Source organism: Bos grunniens, chromosome 19, assembly GCF_055505025.1.
Source record: "Bos grunniens cultivar Pamir isolate PY7600 chromosome 19, Bosgru_T2T1.0, whole genome shotgun sequence".
NCBI lineage: Eukaryota > Metazoa > Chordata > Mammalia > Artiodactyla > Bovidae > Bos > Bos grunniens.
The window spans coordinates 14,214,353-14,230,000 of NC_141183.1; the positions used below are offsets into that span (position 1 = coordinate 14,214,353).

Here is a 15,648-nt window from a genome sequence, read left to right on the forward strand (position 1 = left end):
CTCCCATCCGGGCTGACACATAACATTGAGCAGACTTCCCTGTGCTATACAGTATGTCCTGGTTGGTTATCCACTTTAGATACAAAGGGCACTTGGTTTTTTTAAATAACAACAGCAGCAAACTGACCTGTGTATCCGGTGGGTTAACACTGTGTTGTATTCACATTCTTTTGAGCAATATGTTTTCTGTTCAGAATATAAAAATATCCAAAAGTTCCCTTTTTTCTGATTTGCAGGTGTAATTTAGATCTAAATGAAAAAGCTTCTTAGCATAATGAGACCTTCCCCAACCTGATGAACAACTTTTAAGTCAGATCTGATTAATACACAGAAAAACTCAACCAAGAAAGGCCAAGACTTTAATTGGTTTTGCTGAATACCAGCACCTCAGCTAAAACTCTTCAGTGATTCCTTTTAAATAAAATTGAACCAAAAGTACCCAAAGAAGCATTCATAGCTTAAAAATGAATCTTCAAATCTGAATCCAAATAGGAGTCAACTATTTTCATTGCTTTGGTTGAGTTCCTTTCCTTCCCTCCTCTCTGCATCTTTCTTGATTCTTCAAAGGAAGAGGGAGGACTTTCCTGGTGCTCCAAGCTCCCAGTGCGGTGGGGGAGGGCCCCAAGTCCCATCCCTTGTCAGGGAACTAGATCCTACATGCCATGACTAAAGATTCCACATGCCGCCACTAAGACCAGGTACAGCCAAATAAATATTGGGCTTTCCTGGCGATCCAGTGGTTAAGAATCCACCTTGCAATGCAAGGCATCCTGGTTCCATTCCTGGTCCAGGAAGATCCCACATGCCGAAGGGCAATTGAGCCTGCGCTCTGGAGCCCGCGAGCCACAACTGCTGAAGCCCAAGCCCCTAGAGCCAGTGCTCCACAACAAGAGGAGCCATGGCAGTGAGCAGTCTGAGCGCTACAGCTAGAGAAAGCCCTTGCACAGCACTGAAGACCCAGCAGAGCCAAAAATAAATATTTTTTTAAAAAAAGAAAACCAAGGAAAGGTGCGTTAAAAAGTAGACCATCTCGCTATCTTCTGAGTGGACAATCTTAGAGTCTTTCTTCCCAGTGAAAGCACTGAAACCCGTAAAGGGACCCCTAAGATTTCGTATGGTATTCTCTTCTCGCCCATTCCAAGGCTTTTGCTATTTCACTTTCCTCTCCAGCCCAAACATCTGGCCTGTTCATGACCAATACACATAATGGTTCTCTAATCCTAGTCCCACCTGCTGTAATGCTGGCCACTGGGTCTCCAAGACCTTCCCTCAAACCCATCTCCCCACCCCCCAAACCCCCAAGACAATGGAAACCGCCACCCCTGTCTAAACACTAGCAGATAAAGATGTCTCTCTGACATCCCAAACTCTTAAAACATTTTCCTACTGAACCACGGTCACTAGGGTTTTAAACACTAACATAAAGTGATATTGCTGGTCCTTCAGCTGCGCTGAGATTGGCCTGGTTTCCCTAAAGAGCGTGAGGAAATGTGGACCACGTTCTGAACAACCAACCCTCAAAGTTGTAAAGTAATTATTTTGTAACATTGTAAAGTAATTTTTCCTTTGGGAACACAACTCTTCCAGAGTTTGGGGATTCCTTGTGTATATGCATATTTGTAACAACATTTATAGATACTAATTTGATGTAATTCAGGGAAGAAGTCATCTACTGTTTGAGATAATGAATTTAATTTTACAGGAATTTAATCTCATTTAATTCCATTAAAAATAATTTCCTGGTATGAAAATACTATGTAAACTGCAAAATTCTAAGCCATTTTATCTCCAGTTATCAAAATTTAGATGACAAAAAGAAAAAAGATCTAGGTATAGCTAACGTTTGCCATGAAGACAGCCCCCAACATGTGTAGCAGAAAAATGGAAATGTTTGTCAAGAGCACCAACTCTCTTGCTTCCTTCCTATTGACTTCATTACTTCATTTGTCACAAAGACAAAACTTAAGCAATTTATAAATCTATCTTTATACCAAAAAAAGGTAGTCAAGTAAAAGTTTAGGTTGAATAGAATGATGAAATTGGGACTTCCCTGGCAGTTCACTAGTTAAGACTCTGTGCTCCCAACACAGGGGGCCTGGGTATGATCCCTGATTGGGAAACTAAGATGCTATGTACTGCACCATGTGACTCCCCAAAAAAATAATTTTAAAAATGAAATTATTTTGGAGAGCTGGTTGAGAAGGAGGGGTTTAGTGCATTGTTTGTCTCTAATTGCATCACATTGCTTTTCTTTAATCCACACACAGCCTCATACTTACTCATGGAACATGGCATGGAGGGGAACAATTCCCAGACAGCTGAACAGGGCCCTAGTCCAGGCCCACTTGGCCTTCCCCTTAGCAGCAGTTCTACAAAGAAGTTCACCAGTACTGCCCCCAGGCTGCCCGATTTGCCAGACCAAATACAGATTGGGGTGGAAAAGGTTTCAGTTAGTTCAGTCCAGTTGCTCAGTCGTGTCTGACTCTTTGTGACCCCAGGGACTGCAGCACGCCAGGCTTCCCTGTCCATCACCCACTCCCGCAGTTTACTCAAACTCATGTCCATTGAGTCGGTGATGCCATCCAACCATCTCATCCTCTGTCATCCCCTTCTCCTTCCGCCTTCAATCTTTCCCAGCATCAGGGTCTTTTCCAATGAGTCAGTTCTTTGCATCAGGTGGCCAAAGTATAGGAGCTTCAGCATCAGTCCTTCCAATGAATATTCAGGACTGATTTCCTTTAGGATGGACTGTTTGATCTCCTTGCAGTCCAAGAGACTCTCAAGAGTCTTCTCCAACACCACAGTTCAAAAGGTTTAAGCAGCCTCAAACCTCTTCCTCAGCCGCACCCCCTCAATGTATTGGCACAGACTATTAAGTCAACCTCTTCCTAGGCTGACCTGAGTGCTTTCTCTTCGCTTGCATCCCCTCCCAGCCCTCCCTGCAAACTGGGTCATAGAGCCAGTCTGTTTGGTCCTCATTCTGATCCTGATAGAATTTATTTTATAATCTAATACAGTCTTTCATCCTTTTCCTCCCTTTTCATTCCTTCTTTCCTTTCACAGTGCCTGTTATGTAGCAGACACTAGGAGAGCACAGGGGACATAAAGGGGAGCAAAAATAAATCTGATCTCTCACCTAGTAGTTTAGTGGAAAAGATATATAGTACTTACAATTCACACAAATAAATGTGTCATTGCTACTCGATACAGGGTCAGTGAAGGAGAGTTACATCATTCTAGAAGAGCAGAGAATTCAGGATAGAGGACTGAGATGTGGAGACTGAGATGTGAAAGGTGAGTGGCAGTTAGTTGATTTAGGAGGAGCTAAAAGCATTCCCAGCAAGAGAAAGAGTAGGTACAAAGCCCCTGAGGTGAGAGAGGGCATGCATGCATGCGTGCTCAATCGTGTTCAGCTCTTTGCAACCCTATGGACTGTAGCCCACCAGGCTCCTCTGTCCGTGAGATTCTCCAGGCAAGAATACTGGAGTGGGTTGCCCTGTCCTCCTCCAGGGGATATTCCTGACCCAGGGATCCAACCCACATCTCCCACATCTGCATTGTCAGGCAGATTCTTTACCACTCAGCCACAAGGGAACCTCGGGAAAGGGCATAGCCTGTTCCAAAACAATGTAGCTTGAGTCAGAGAACAAAGGACATTTGATGAGAGATGATGCCCAAAGTCAGATCTTACAAAGCCCTTGTGGGTAGGGTTGCCAGATTTAGTGAATAAAAATACAGGATGCCAGGTTGAATTTAATTTCATATAAGCAATGAATAATTGCATGGGATACATTTACACTAGAAAATTATGTGTTATCTGAAATTCAAATTTAACTGGGCATCCTGTGTCTTATTTGGCAACCCTACTTGTGGGTCAGGTAAGGATTTGATCTGGTTCATCCTGAGACCAAGGTATTAAAATATCAAAGGATGCTAAGCAGGGAGTGGCATAATCAGATTCAAATTTTGAATAGATCATACTGGCTACAGATTGGAAGGGGGCAAGTGGAGAAGCAGGTGACAAGCAAGCAGTTACAGTGGCCAACTTGGACTTGAGTGGTGGTGGAGGAGAGAGGTGGGCAATTGGAGGAATTTTTTTTTAATTTCTTAGTTTTAATTTCAAATGTGGTCATTATTTTGTTATTGTTTTTAAAATGTGTATTTATTTATTTGGCTGTGCCAGGTCTTGGTTGCCGAACGCAGGATCTTTAGTTTTGACATATGGAATCTAGTTCCCTGACCAAGGATCAAACCTGGGGCTCTGTATTGGGAGGGCAAAGCCTTAGCCACTAGACTACCAGGAAAGTCCCTGCAGTGATTTTTAGAAGATAAAATCAGTAGCACTTGGGATCTACTCAGGTCCCACTGCTTTAGACACCTTCCAAGTGCGAATGAGGCCCAAATCCACATCTCCAACCTGAGTGTCTGCCAGGAATTCCAGGCTCAGATGGGCTACCAACTTGTTTGGCATCTCCTACTGAACACAGTCAAAATAGAACTCTGGCTCTGCCTCCCTGTGAAACCATCTCCCCTGCCCACCCTCCCCCATGTCAGTAAAGAACACCCCAATTCACCTGATCCTTCAAGGCAAACACACCCTTAATTCCGCTTCTCCTCTCACTCAATCCATCCTCCATCCTGTTGACTCTACCCATTAAATCCCATTCTGAACTGATCCATTTTTTTCTCTCTCCACTGTTATCAGCCACCACAAACCACCATCTATTGCATCTAGAAGACTGCAGAGCCTCAAAACTGCTATTTCTCTTTCTACTTTTATTCACCTCTAAACCATTCTCCTCTTGGGAGCAAGGATGATCTTTTCAAAACAGAATCAGACCTTAGGTTAAAACCCTTCAGTGACTTCTTATTACATTTAGAATATACCAACTCCTCTTCTAGCCTACAGAGAGCCCTACAAGATCAAAGGTCCCTGCCTTTCTCAGCCTCATCGTCTTTCATTCTTTCCCTTACCTGACCCCTTCTTGTCTATCAAATCTCACTGGAAAGATCTTATCTTTAGGGAGACTTAAAAAAAATTATTTGGCTGTGTCAGAGGTTAGTTGTGGCACATGGGCTCTGTAGTTAAGGAGAGTGGGCTTAGTTGCCCTGTGGCAGTTCCCTGACCAGGGATTGACCTGTGTCCTCTGCATTGCAAGGTGGATTCTTAACCACTGGGCCACCAGGGAAGTCCCTGGAAAGGTCTCATCTTTCAGGAGACTTTTCTTGAGCAGATTGTCTCCTATCGCTAGATTGTGAGCTTTCTGAGAACAGGAACTTCCCCTGTCTCCTTCACTGCAAAATACACAGTTCCTAGACATCATCAGGCTTCCCAGATGGCTCAGTGGGTAAAGAATCTGCCTGCAATTCAGGAGATGCTGGAGACACGGGTTCGATCTCTGAATCAATCCCCTAGAAGAGGGAATGGCAACCCACTCCAGTATTCTTGCCTGGAGAATCCCATGGACAGAGGGGCTCGGGGGGCTTCAGTCCACAGGGCTGCAAAGAGTTGGACACAACTGAAGCGACTGAGCAGGCAGGCACTCAGGCACTCATCAGCACTCGGGAAATAGATAAATGCACTGGAGCAGTTTAGATCTTCGAGACGAGGGATAAGAAGTATCAGTGGTATCCAGCCAGATCTGAAGCTCTGTCCTGCTCCTGCTTCACCCTCATCCCCAGCCCGGTGCCTGGAAACTACTTCCGGTGACCAGACCTTTCTTGGGTTGCTTATTCATTCACCTGCAAGTACTCCCTTTTCCAGAGCTCTGGTCACTGCTCAGGGCTTCTCAGACTTCAGCTTGGACCCCTGGAGATGACAAGTTGCCCAAACTCTTCCTGAAGATTGTTGGGCTCTGTGAACACTCGACTCTGTTCACCTATCTGAAACCCCTCAACCCAGGTCTTCTCTCCCACTTCCGTATCCTGTTACAATTAAATCACAAGTGCTGGCTTGACCCCAAATTCCAAACACACCCATTGGGAGTTTGGCATTCACAGGGAGGGCACTAGCATGAAATTGAAATGTACACAGATTATGACAGAAGAGTTTAGATTCTTCCTTTATCTCTGATATTTGCTGTGGTAAACATCTTCAGAGGTGCCTGCCTGAGTGCCAGTCATATTGTCCAGCTCCCGTCTGTGGTCTTGACATTTACCGCGAGGCATTCTGAGATTCTAAAACTGGAAAACAGATCTCAGGATATCTTAGATCTTGATTTAAGAACCATTACAGCTTCTATATAACATTGGAGATTTGGTAGAATATATCTATTACCATCCATCCTGCTCCCAGAATGGTGCTTCTAGAAATGTTCCTTTGGCAAAGCACTTACTATATCCCACTCATGCAATGCACAAGTCATCAACTGTCAACCTTCCATGAAAAATCTATAATGGGTAACATCCTCCCTTTTGAATATGGGCAGGCATCCCTACTGTATAATTAGACTTATTCATTGTATATTTATCACCTGATTCTATTCTAGGAATCGAATGTGAGAGGCGATATTTTTCCCCAGCCTTCATAGCTAGGCAGCCAAGCAGCATAAACATGACAAGCAATCCAGACAGAATGAACATCCACAGCTCACATAAAAATGTACAGGGTCACAGCTGCCTTTGAAGACCAACTCTTAAACATCTCTAACCAGAGATGGATAGCCTGCCTTGTTCTTGCTCATTGACTTTGATTGATTCATCTTGGAAGAGGAATGCTTTGACCCGTTCTTATCTTAAGCTAGGTTGCAAAAGACTCCTAGTTCATTCATTACAGCTGGTGTCCTTCCAAAAAGGACCACAATCTCCTTTAACTGCTTACCAAACTCAGACTCAAATTTATGAACAAACATGCCAGGGCAGTTCCGGGCTTCTCAATCTGTTAAGTCTTCCTTTATCCTAACGGGTCAAGTGCACGTCCCATTTATTACAACAGCTTGCCATGTAAGCATGATTTATTCAACAAGCATATATGAAACTCTTTATATGGATCAGACACAACTGCTGGTGCCATGAATACAAAGATGTAAAGTCATTCATTTCCATCAAATGGCACATTTTTACTGATTGTCTACAAAGTGCTAGGAAATGGGGATGCATAAGGAAATAGGACAGGCAGGGCCCCTCTACCCTCAAGAAACTTATGATACAGTGGGAAAGCTTAGGTGAGTGAGCAAACAGATAAAACAGGTAAGTTCAGTTCAGGTGCTCAGTCCTGTCCGACTCTTTGCCACCCCATGGACTGCAGCACACTAGGCTTCCCTGTCCATCACCAACTCCCAGAGCTTGTTCAAACTCATGTCCATCGAGTTGATGATGTCATCCAACCATCTCATCTTCTGTCATCCCGTTCTCCTCCTACCTTCAATCTTTCCCAGCATCAGGATTTTTCCAGGGAGTCAGTTCTTCACATCAGGTGGCCAAAGTATAGGAGGAGACCTAACCCTAACCCTAACCCTTCCAATGAATATTCAGGACTGATTTCCTTTCAGATGGACTTGTTTGATCTCTTTGAAGTCCAAGGGACTCTCAAGAGTCTTCTCCAACACCACAAATTACTAAAATAGGTAAAAACTGTGATAAAAAAAGGAAACAGATAAATTGAATTATGGGGGATGGAGGATGGACAATTCAGCCCAATGACATCTATCCAAAAAAAAAAAGGAAGAAACAAAGAAAAATTTTAAATCTATCTCCAGGCTTTCCAAGTGTCGATAGGGGTAAAGAATCCACCTGCAATGCAGGAGACCAGGAGACATGCGTTTGATCCCTGTGTCAGCAAGATCCCCTGGAGGAGGGCATGGCAACTCACTCCAGTATTCTTGCCAGGAGAATCCCATGGACAGTGGAGCCAGGCAGACTACAGTCCATAGGATCACAAAGAGTTGGACATGACTGAAGCGACTTAGCACATCTCCAGTCTCATAATCATTTCTAGGGCTAAAAATGAGTCAGAAGTTGTTCCAATTCTAGCATCTGTAAGAGTTCAGTAGCCTTCCCAGTGCAGCTGTTCTGTTACTTATCCTAAGATCTCTTGGGCATCAGGAAGGTGGGGCTTAGTTTTCACTTCTGAGGTGAAAGCCCTCCCATATTTTCTTCTTATTTTGACTCCCTCAGCGTCTTTACACCCATTTCAGACTCCAGAACTCAGGAAAGGTTGCTCTATTTCTCTTTTCTTGAACCAGGAACTTTGATCTCACCCTTTCCAGGCAGGTAAACTTGATCACTATGCTTGGTCCTCAAGTACAAGTCAAGGTATAACCCTTGGAAGTCCTGAGGCCCTTTCAGGGAGTTCAGGAACACAAACTGTCCAGATGTTATTTTCCCTTGGTGGGGACAGTTTGGAGCTCTTTTGGTGTGGTATGACATATGATTCCATGAGGGACTGAATACAGAAGCAGATATGAGCATCCAGTTATCTTTTATTAAAGTGAAAGTTAAGGCACTCAGTCATGTCCAACTCTTTGCGACTCCATGCACTGTAGCCCACTAGGCTCCTCCATGTATGGAATTTTCCAGGAAAGAGTACTGGAGTGGGTTCCCATTTCCTTCTCCAGGGGATCTTCCTGAACCAGGGATCAAACCCAGGTCTCCCACATTGCAGGCAGACACTTTACCACCTGAGCCATCAGGGAAGCCCATCTTTTATTAAGCCAGACATTAAAGAGATTTGCAAAAGGGTAAAACAATGTCCCTCTTCTCACTAAATTGTTTTTTTCAAATTATTTTTCATGAAAATATTACTTATGTTAACATGTAATGAATTGATTGTTATTTACCTGGTGGCTCAGATGGTAAAGAATCTGCCTGCAATTCAGGAGACCTGGGTTCAATCCCTGGGTTGAGAAGATCCCCTGGAGAAGGGAACAGCTACCCACTCCAGTATTCTGGCCTGGAGAATTCCATGGACTGTATAGTTCATGGGGTCGCAAAGAGTCGGACACGACTGAATGACTTTCACACACACAAAAATGAATACATATTTCATAATTCCTCACCTTTAACTTCTAATATAGTAACTATCAATATATATACCCCATAAAATAGAAGTTTTTTTGTAATCCTCGGCCATGTCTAGGAGTGTAGAGGGAATCCTGAAAACACAAAGTTTGAGAATCCCTGTTTTAAAGCCTTCAGGCTGAAGATGAGGGAAAGCACAAATACAAAAGAATGAGTAAACTTGCACTCTTAATTCATTAGTCCCACGAATATTTATGGGACAGGCGCTACGCCAGACACTTGTGACAGATCTAGAGTCCCTTCAAAGAAATACATATAATGGGGGAAATATAGAAGTCACTGGCACATCCCCGTTCTGAACATTTCAATCACACTGGTGTCCTGAATCAGACATTTGATCCAGTCTCGGAGAGTCAGAGAAGACTTCCTGGAGGAGGAGGTGTCTAGGCTGGCATCTCAAACACGGGTAGTAGGTGCAAAACACAGTTCAGCAGAGAGACTGATTTTGTTGTTTTTGTTTAGTAGCTAAGTCGTGTCCAACTCTTTCGAGATACACTGGAGTGGGTTGCCATTTCTTTCTCCAGGGGATCTTCCCAACCCAGGGATTGAACCTGAGTCTCCTATTTGTGAGGCAGATTCTTTACCACTGAGCCACCAAGGAAGCTGAAAGAGGCTTGGAGGAAAAGAAAGGTTTCGGAGAGGCCAGGATATCTATGCTGAATCTTACTGTATTTCTTTTCCAAATAACAAAGGGGCCACAAATCCAATGTCAACCACATTAGTCATTTTGAAACATAAAAGACCTATTAATCTTATTAAGAATTTACACCCTGGTGAAGGAAATGGCAACCCACTCCAGTATTCTTGCCTTGGAAATTCCATGGACAGAAGAGCCTGGCAGGCCTTCTCATCCTCTGTTGCTGCCTTCACCTTAAAAATTTTTTTTTACAATAAGGAATTTCCTGCTGGTCCAGTGGTTAGGACTCCCAATGCAGGGGGCATGGGTTTGATCCCAGGTTGGGGAACTAAGACCCCAAATGCTTCATGGCTCAACAGTTCAGTTCAGTTCAGTCGCTCAGCCGTGTCTGACTCTTTGAGACTCCATGGACTGCAGCACACCAGGCCTCCCTTTCCATCACTAACTCCCAGAGTTTACTGAAACTCATGTCCATTGAGTCAGTGATGCCATCCAACCATCTCATCCTCTGTCATCCCCTTCTCTTCCCACTTTCAAGCTTTCCCAGCAAGGAGTTTTTCAAATGAGTCAGTTCTTCACATCAGGTGGCCAAAGTATTGGAGTTTCAGCTTCAGCATCAGTCCTTCTGATGAATATTCAGCACTGATTTCCTTTAGGATGGACTGGTTGGATCTCCTTGCAGTCCAAGGGACTCTCAAGAGTCTTCTCCAACACCACAGTTCAAAAGCATCAATTCTTCTGCACCCAGCTTTCTTAAGAGTCCAACTCTTACACCCACACATGACTATTGGAAAAACCATAGCTTTGACTAGATGGACCTCAGGTAGCAAAGTAATGTCTCTGCTTTTGAATATGCTATCGGGGTTGGTCATAACTTTTCTTCCAAGGAGCAAATGTCTTTTAATTTCATGGCTGCAGTCACCATCTGCAGTGATTTTGGAGCCCAAGAAAATAGTCTGTCACTGTTTCCCTATCTATTTGCCATGAAGCGATGGGACCGGATGCCATGATCTTAGTTTTCTGAATGTTGAGTGTTAAGCCAACTTTTTCACTCTCCTCTTTCACTTTCATCAAGAGGCTCTTTAGTCTTTCTTTGCTTTCTGCCATAAGGCTGGTGTCATCTGCATATCTGAGGTTATCTCTCCCGGCAATCTTGATTGCAGCTTGTGCTTCATCCAGTCCAGCATTTCTCATGATGTACTCTGCATAGAAGTTAAATAAGCAGGGTGACAATATACAGCCTTAATGTACTCCTTTCCTGATTTGGAACCAGTCTGTTGTCCCATGTCCTGTTCTAACTGTTGCTTCTTGACCTGCATACAGATTTGACAGGAGGCAGGTCAGGTGGTCTGGTATTCCCATCTCTTGAAGAATTTTCCTGTTGTGATCCACACAGTCAAAGGCTTTGACATAGTCAATAAAGCAGAAGTATATGTTTTTCTGGAACTCTCTTGCTTTTTCGATGATCCAACGGATGTTGGCAATTTGATCTCTGGTTCCTCTGCCTTTTCTAAATCCAGCTTGAACATCTAGAAGTTCACGGTTCACATACTGTTGAAGCCTGGCTTGGAGAATTTTGAGCATTACTTTGCTAGCATGTGAGATGAGTGCAATTGTGTGGTAGTTTGAACATTCTTTCTTTGGGATTGGAATGAAAACTGACCTTTTCCAGTCCTGTGGCCACTGCCGAGTTTTCCAAATTTGCTGGCATATTGAGTGCAGCACTTTCACAGCATCATCTTTTAGGATTTAAAATAGCTCTACTGGAATTCCATCACCTCCACTAGCTTTGTTCATAGTGACGCTTCCTAAGGCCCACTTGACTTCGCATTGCAGGATATCTGGCTTTAGGTGAGTGATCACACCTAAAGTGATCACATCTGGGTCATGAGTTCTTTTCTGTACAGTTCTTCTGTGTATTCTTGCAACCTCTTCTTAGTATCTTCTGCTTCTGTTAGGTTCATACCATTTCTGTCCTTTATTGAGCCCATCTTTGCATGAAATGTTCCCTTGGTATCTCTGATTTTCTTGAAGAGATCTCTAGTCTTTCCCATTCAATTATTTTCCTCTATTTCTTTGCACTGATCCCTGAGGAAGGCTTTCTTATCTCTCCTTGCTATTCTTTGGAACTCTGCATTCAAATGGGTATATCTTTCCTTTTCTCCTTTGCCTTTCACTTCTCTTCACAGCTATCTGTAAGGCTCCTCAGACAACCATTTTGCCTTTTTGCATTTCTTTTTCCTGGGGGTGGTCTTGATACCTGCCTCCTGTACAATGTCAGGAACCTCAGTCCATAGTTCTTCAGGCACTCTATCTATCAGATCTAATCCCTTGAATCTATTTCTCACTTTCACTGTATAATCATAAGGGATTTGATTTAGGTCATACCTGAATGGGCTAGTGGTTTTCCCTAGTTTCTTCAATTTAAGTCTGAATTTGGCAAAGGAGTTCATGATCTGAGACATAGTCAGCTCCCAGTCTTATTTTTGCTGACTGTATAGAGCTTCTTCATCTTTGATTGCAAAGAATATAATCAATCTGATTTCAGTACTGACCATCTGGTGATGTCCATGTGTAGAGTCTTCTCTTGTGTTGTTGGAAGAGGGTGTTTGCTATGACCAGTGCATTCTCTTGCCAAAACTCTATTAGCCTTTGCCCTGCTTCATTCTGTACTCCAAGGCCAAATTTGCCTGTTACTCCAGGTATTTCTTGACTTTCTACTTTTGTTTGGCTCAACAACAACAGAAAGGATTTACAGTAGGGGAGTTCCCTGGTTACCTAGTGGTTAGGATTTGGGGCTTTCACTGCAATGGCCCAGGTTGGATCTCTGGTGGGGGAACTGAGATCCCACAAGCACAGCCAAAAAGAAAAAAATTCACAGTAGGTATTTAATTCTTTCATGATAGCTGCATTGGGCTTCCCTGATAGCTCAGTTGGTAAAGAATCTGCTTAAAGTGCAGGAGACCCCGGTTCAGGAAGATCCCCTGGAGAAGGTAAACCCACTTCAGTATTCTTGAGCTTCCCTTGTGGCTCAGCTAGTAAAGAATCCGCTGCAATGCGGGAGACCTAGGTTTGATCCTTGGGTTGGGAAGATCCCCTGGAGAAGGGAGAGGTTACCCACTCCAGTATTCTGACCTGAGAATTCCATGGACAGTCCATGGGATCGCAAAGAGTTGGTCATTACCGAGCGATTTTCACTTTTTTTTTTTTGTTTGTTTGAGAGCTGCATAGTCTCCTTTCTCCTATGTTGTAATGCTGTGACCACAAGCAAACACACACAAGGGATGATCTCTGTGGATGCTTAATCTAAACTGATGTGGAGGTATTTTGCCCTGTCTTGGAGCACATAGAACATATTTCAATAATTACCTGTTTAGATGGTTTCTCCCTAAGAACATACACACTTTCTCTTTTCTGAGTTTTTGTGATACATTATTGACTGAATCAGTCATGTTTATCTTAAAAATCTCTCCTGGAAATGGTCTTTTCCCCAAAAAATTGCCCAGGGGAACCTTTCACATCACCTGCTTCATCAGACAAGTTTGAATTTCTTATAGGCTGGAGAGATTTCTACATGGGTGCTCGAAACAGGAGAGACATTGTCTGTCTTCCCCGTTTGCCTGTCAACATTGTCTGTCAACCCAGGAGGCCCAAAAGGCTGCAGAGACTCGACCTTTTCTGAGAAGTAGCGGGACTTAAGCATTTTTTTCAGTTGGGTACAGTATGTAGTCGTGGCCGAGTGGTTAAGGCGATGGACTAGAAATCCATTGGGGTTTCCCCGCGCAGGTTCGAATCCTGCCGACTACGGCACATTTCTCTATTGAGACATAGTTGAGGAAGAATGCTGTTGCCTTAGACAAACTGGATTGTTCTCCAGCCTGGCTCTTTATGTTTGATGTTGAAAGCCTCCACGAGTACCAATTGCGCTCTTTATTTCAGGGATTCCCAGGTGGCGCAGTGGTAAAGGACTTGCTTGCCAATACAGGAGTGGAATAGAGGCACGGGTTTGATCCCTGGGTCAGGAAGATTCCCCTGGAGGAGGAAATGGCAACCCACTCCAGTATTCTTGTCTGGAATGTTCCATGTTCAGGAGCCTGGGTCGCGAAAGAGTGGGATACACTGAGCACGACCCCACGGCACGTTAGCGGTAGTTAACCTGCACAGAAAAATATTTTCTTTGCAGACACCGTTCCATGAAGCCGTGGTAGGAATTCCTAGAGAGTTCACTTCCACTAAAAAGATTTACTTTATTTATATTCTGCCACTTGCCACGCCTACCCTTCAGTCCCTCAAGCACAAGAATCGGCGGATTAAGTTCCTAACAGGTAAGACCTCCCCGTCCCGCCCAGCGTTTCCCTTTCAGAGCGGTACATCCGGGACTCGGTGGAGTGGCCTGGGAGGCGGAGCCTTCACGCAAACTCCAGGCCCCGCCTACCCGACGCCTTTCTCAGCGCCGCTAGCGATCTCTGCCCGGCAGAGGTCGCAGGCTCTGCGAACAGGTATCCCAGTTTCCGAGTGCTAGATCCAGCCGGCCTCCTAGTTCTCGCGAGAGAAAGCGCGAAGCCTGCCGGGAGCAACGCTAGGCCGTCCGTAAGTTGGGCCAAAATGGCAGACCTGGAGGAAGGGTTCGCGTTGACTGCGGTACCCCTGGGTTCCGGGCCTGACGGACCCCTCGGAGTGGAGCAAAGCGACAAAACCGACCAGTTTCTAGTGACGGACAGCGGCAGGACCGTCATCCTCTATAAGGTGAGAGCGTTAGGATCGGAGTGCCCCCGCTGCCGTCTCGTCCCTTGAGCTCGGAGCCCGAACCTCGCATTTCTCACAACTTCAGAAAGAGCTCGTGCAGGGGACTCGTCGGAGAGCCGGCGTGGCCTCTCCGGGACGCTGAATGAGGTCTAGAACTTGACTGGGTTGTTTTCCCTTAGAGAGAGGCGTGTTTCCGAGTTGCAGGCGGCAGAGCGTTTATGTGCACGTGGACTAGACTCGGAAAGGAAACCTGTATTTTCGCTTCGAATCTCCCGGAGATAGCCTTGCTAAGTATCCCTTTCTGGGGTCTCTGTCACCCCAGGTGCCCGCTGAAGGGTTGAACTGAGATTGGTTGGTTGGGAGATGTCACTGCCAGAATAATGGTTTAGCAGTGTATCACTACACTTCTTACCCGCTCATGAGGGAGGAAAGTTTTGTCGGTGTTTTGTTTTGGTTTTTTGCTTTGGGGGCAGCTTAGTGGGAATCCTGATTCTGAGGGACATGTCGGTTGCCACCTATGGTTCACCCTGTGAATTCTGGGTTACTTTCCTTGAAGGCTACACTCTCCGCCCCCTTTTCAGCCTAGCCTAGGCAGTCCTCGACCCCTGGGCCACAGACTGGTTGGTGGCCTGTTGAGAACCAGATTCCATAGCAGGAGGTGAGCCAGCAGGCAAAGCTTCATCTGTATTTACAGCTGCTTCCCATCACTGGCATTCCTGCCTGAGCTCTGCTTACTGTCACATCAGTGGTGGCATTAGATTGTCAAAGGAGCTTGAACTGTGCATGCCAGGGATCTGGTTGCACCCTCTTTATGAGAATCATCCCGAAACTATCCTCCACCCCAGTCCGTGGAATAACCATCTTTCATGGAACCAGTCCCTGATGCCAAAAAGGTTGGAAAGTGCTGGCCTAGGTTGCTAAAGCACACCTAAACTTTGCTTTTAGTGGTCGTGTAGAAAGTGTGTTTATGTGAGCTTCTGAACATAGTTTTCTCTGTCTTTAAGAAGCTCGCTATCTCAACATTGCTGATTATCAGAGAAAGGTGAACCAAAACCACAATGAGATATCACCTCACATCTGTCAGAATGGTCGTGATCAAAAAGAACACAGTAAATGTTGGCGAGGATGTGGAGAAAAAAGAACCCGTGTATCCGAGAAATGTAAATTGACACAAACAGTATGGAGAGTTCTCATAAAACTGAAAGTTTTGTTGTCATTCATTCGCTCAGTCATGTCTGATTCTTTGT

The 15,648-nt window shown here is 44.6% G+C and overlaps 1 protein-coding gene and 1 non-coding gene across 2 annotated transcripts in view; both read left to right on the plus strand.

Annotated features, from left to right (window-relative positions):
• The first annotated feature begins 13,380 nt into the window (after positions 1-13,380).
• On the plus strand, positions 13,381-13,462 carry TRNAS-AGA (transfer RNA serine (anticodon AGA)). The gene has a single exon. It is a non-coding gene; the product is annotated as a tRNA-Ser (tRNA).
• Positions 13,463-14,241: 779 nt separating this feature from the next.
• NOL11 (nucleolar protein 11) overlaps positions 14,242-15,648 on the plus strand; it is a 20,112-nt gene continuing 18,705 nt past the window's right edge. The window contains exon 1 of the mRNA XM_086356848.1: positions 14,242-14,401. Coding sequence (XP_086212974.1) covers positions 14,261-14,401 — 141 coding nt within the window. The 5' untranslated portion in view covers positions 14,242-14,260. The remainder of the gene's footprint in view (positions 14,402-15,648) is intronic.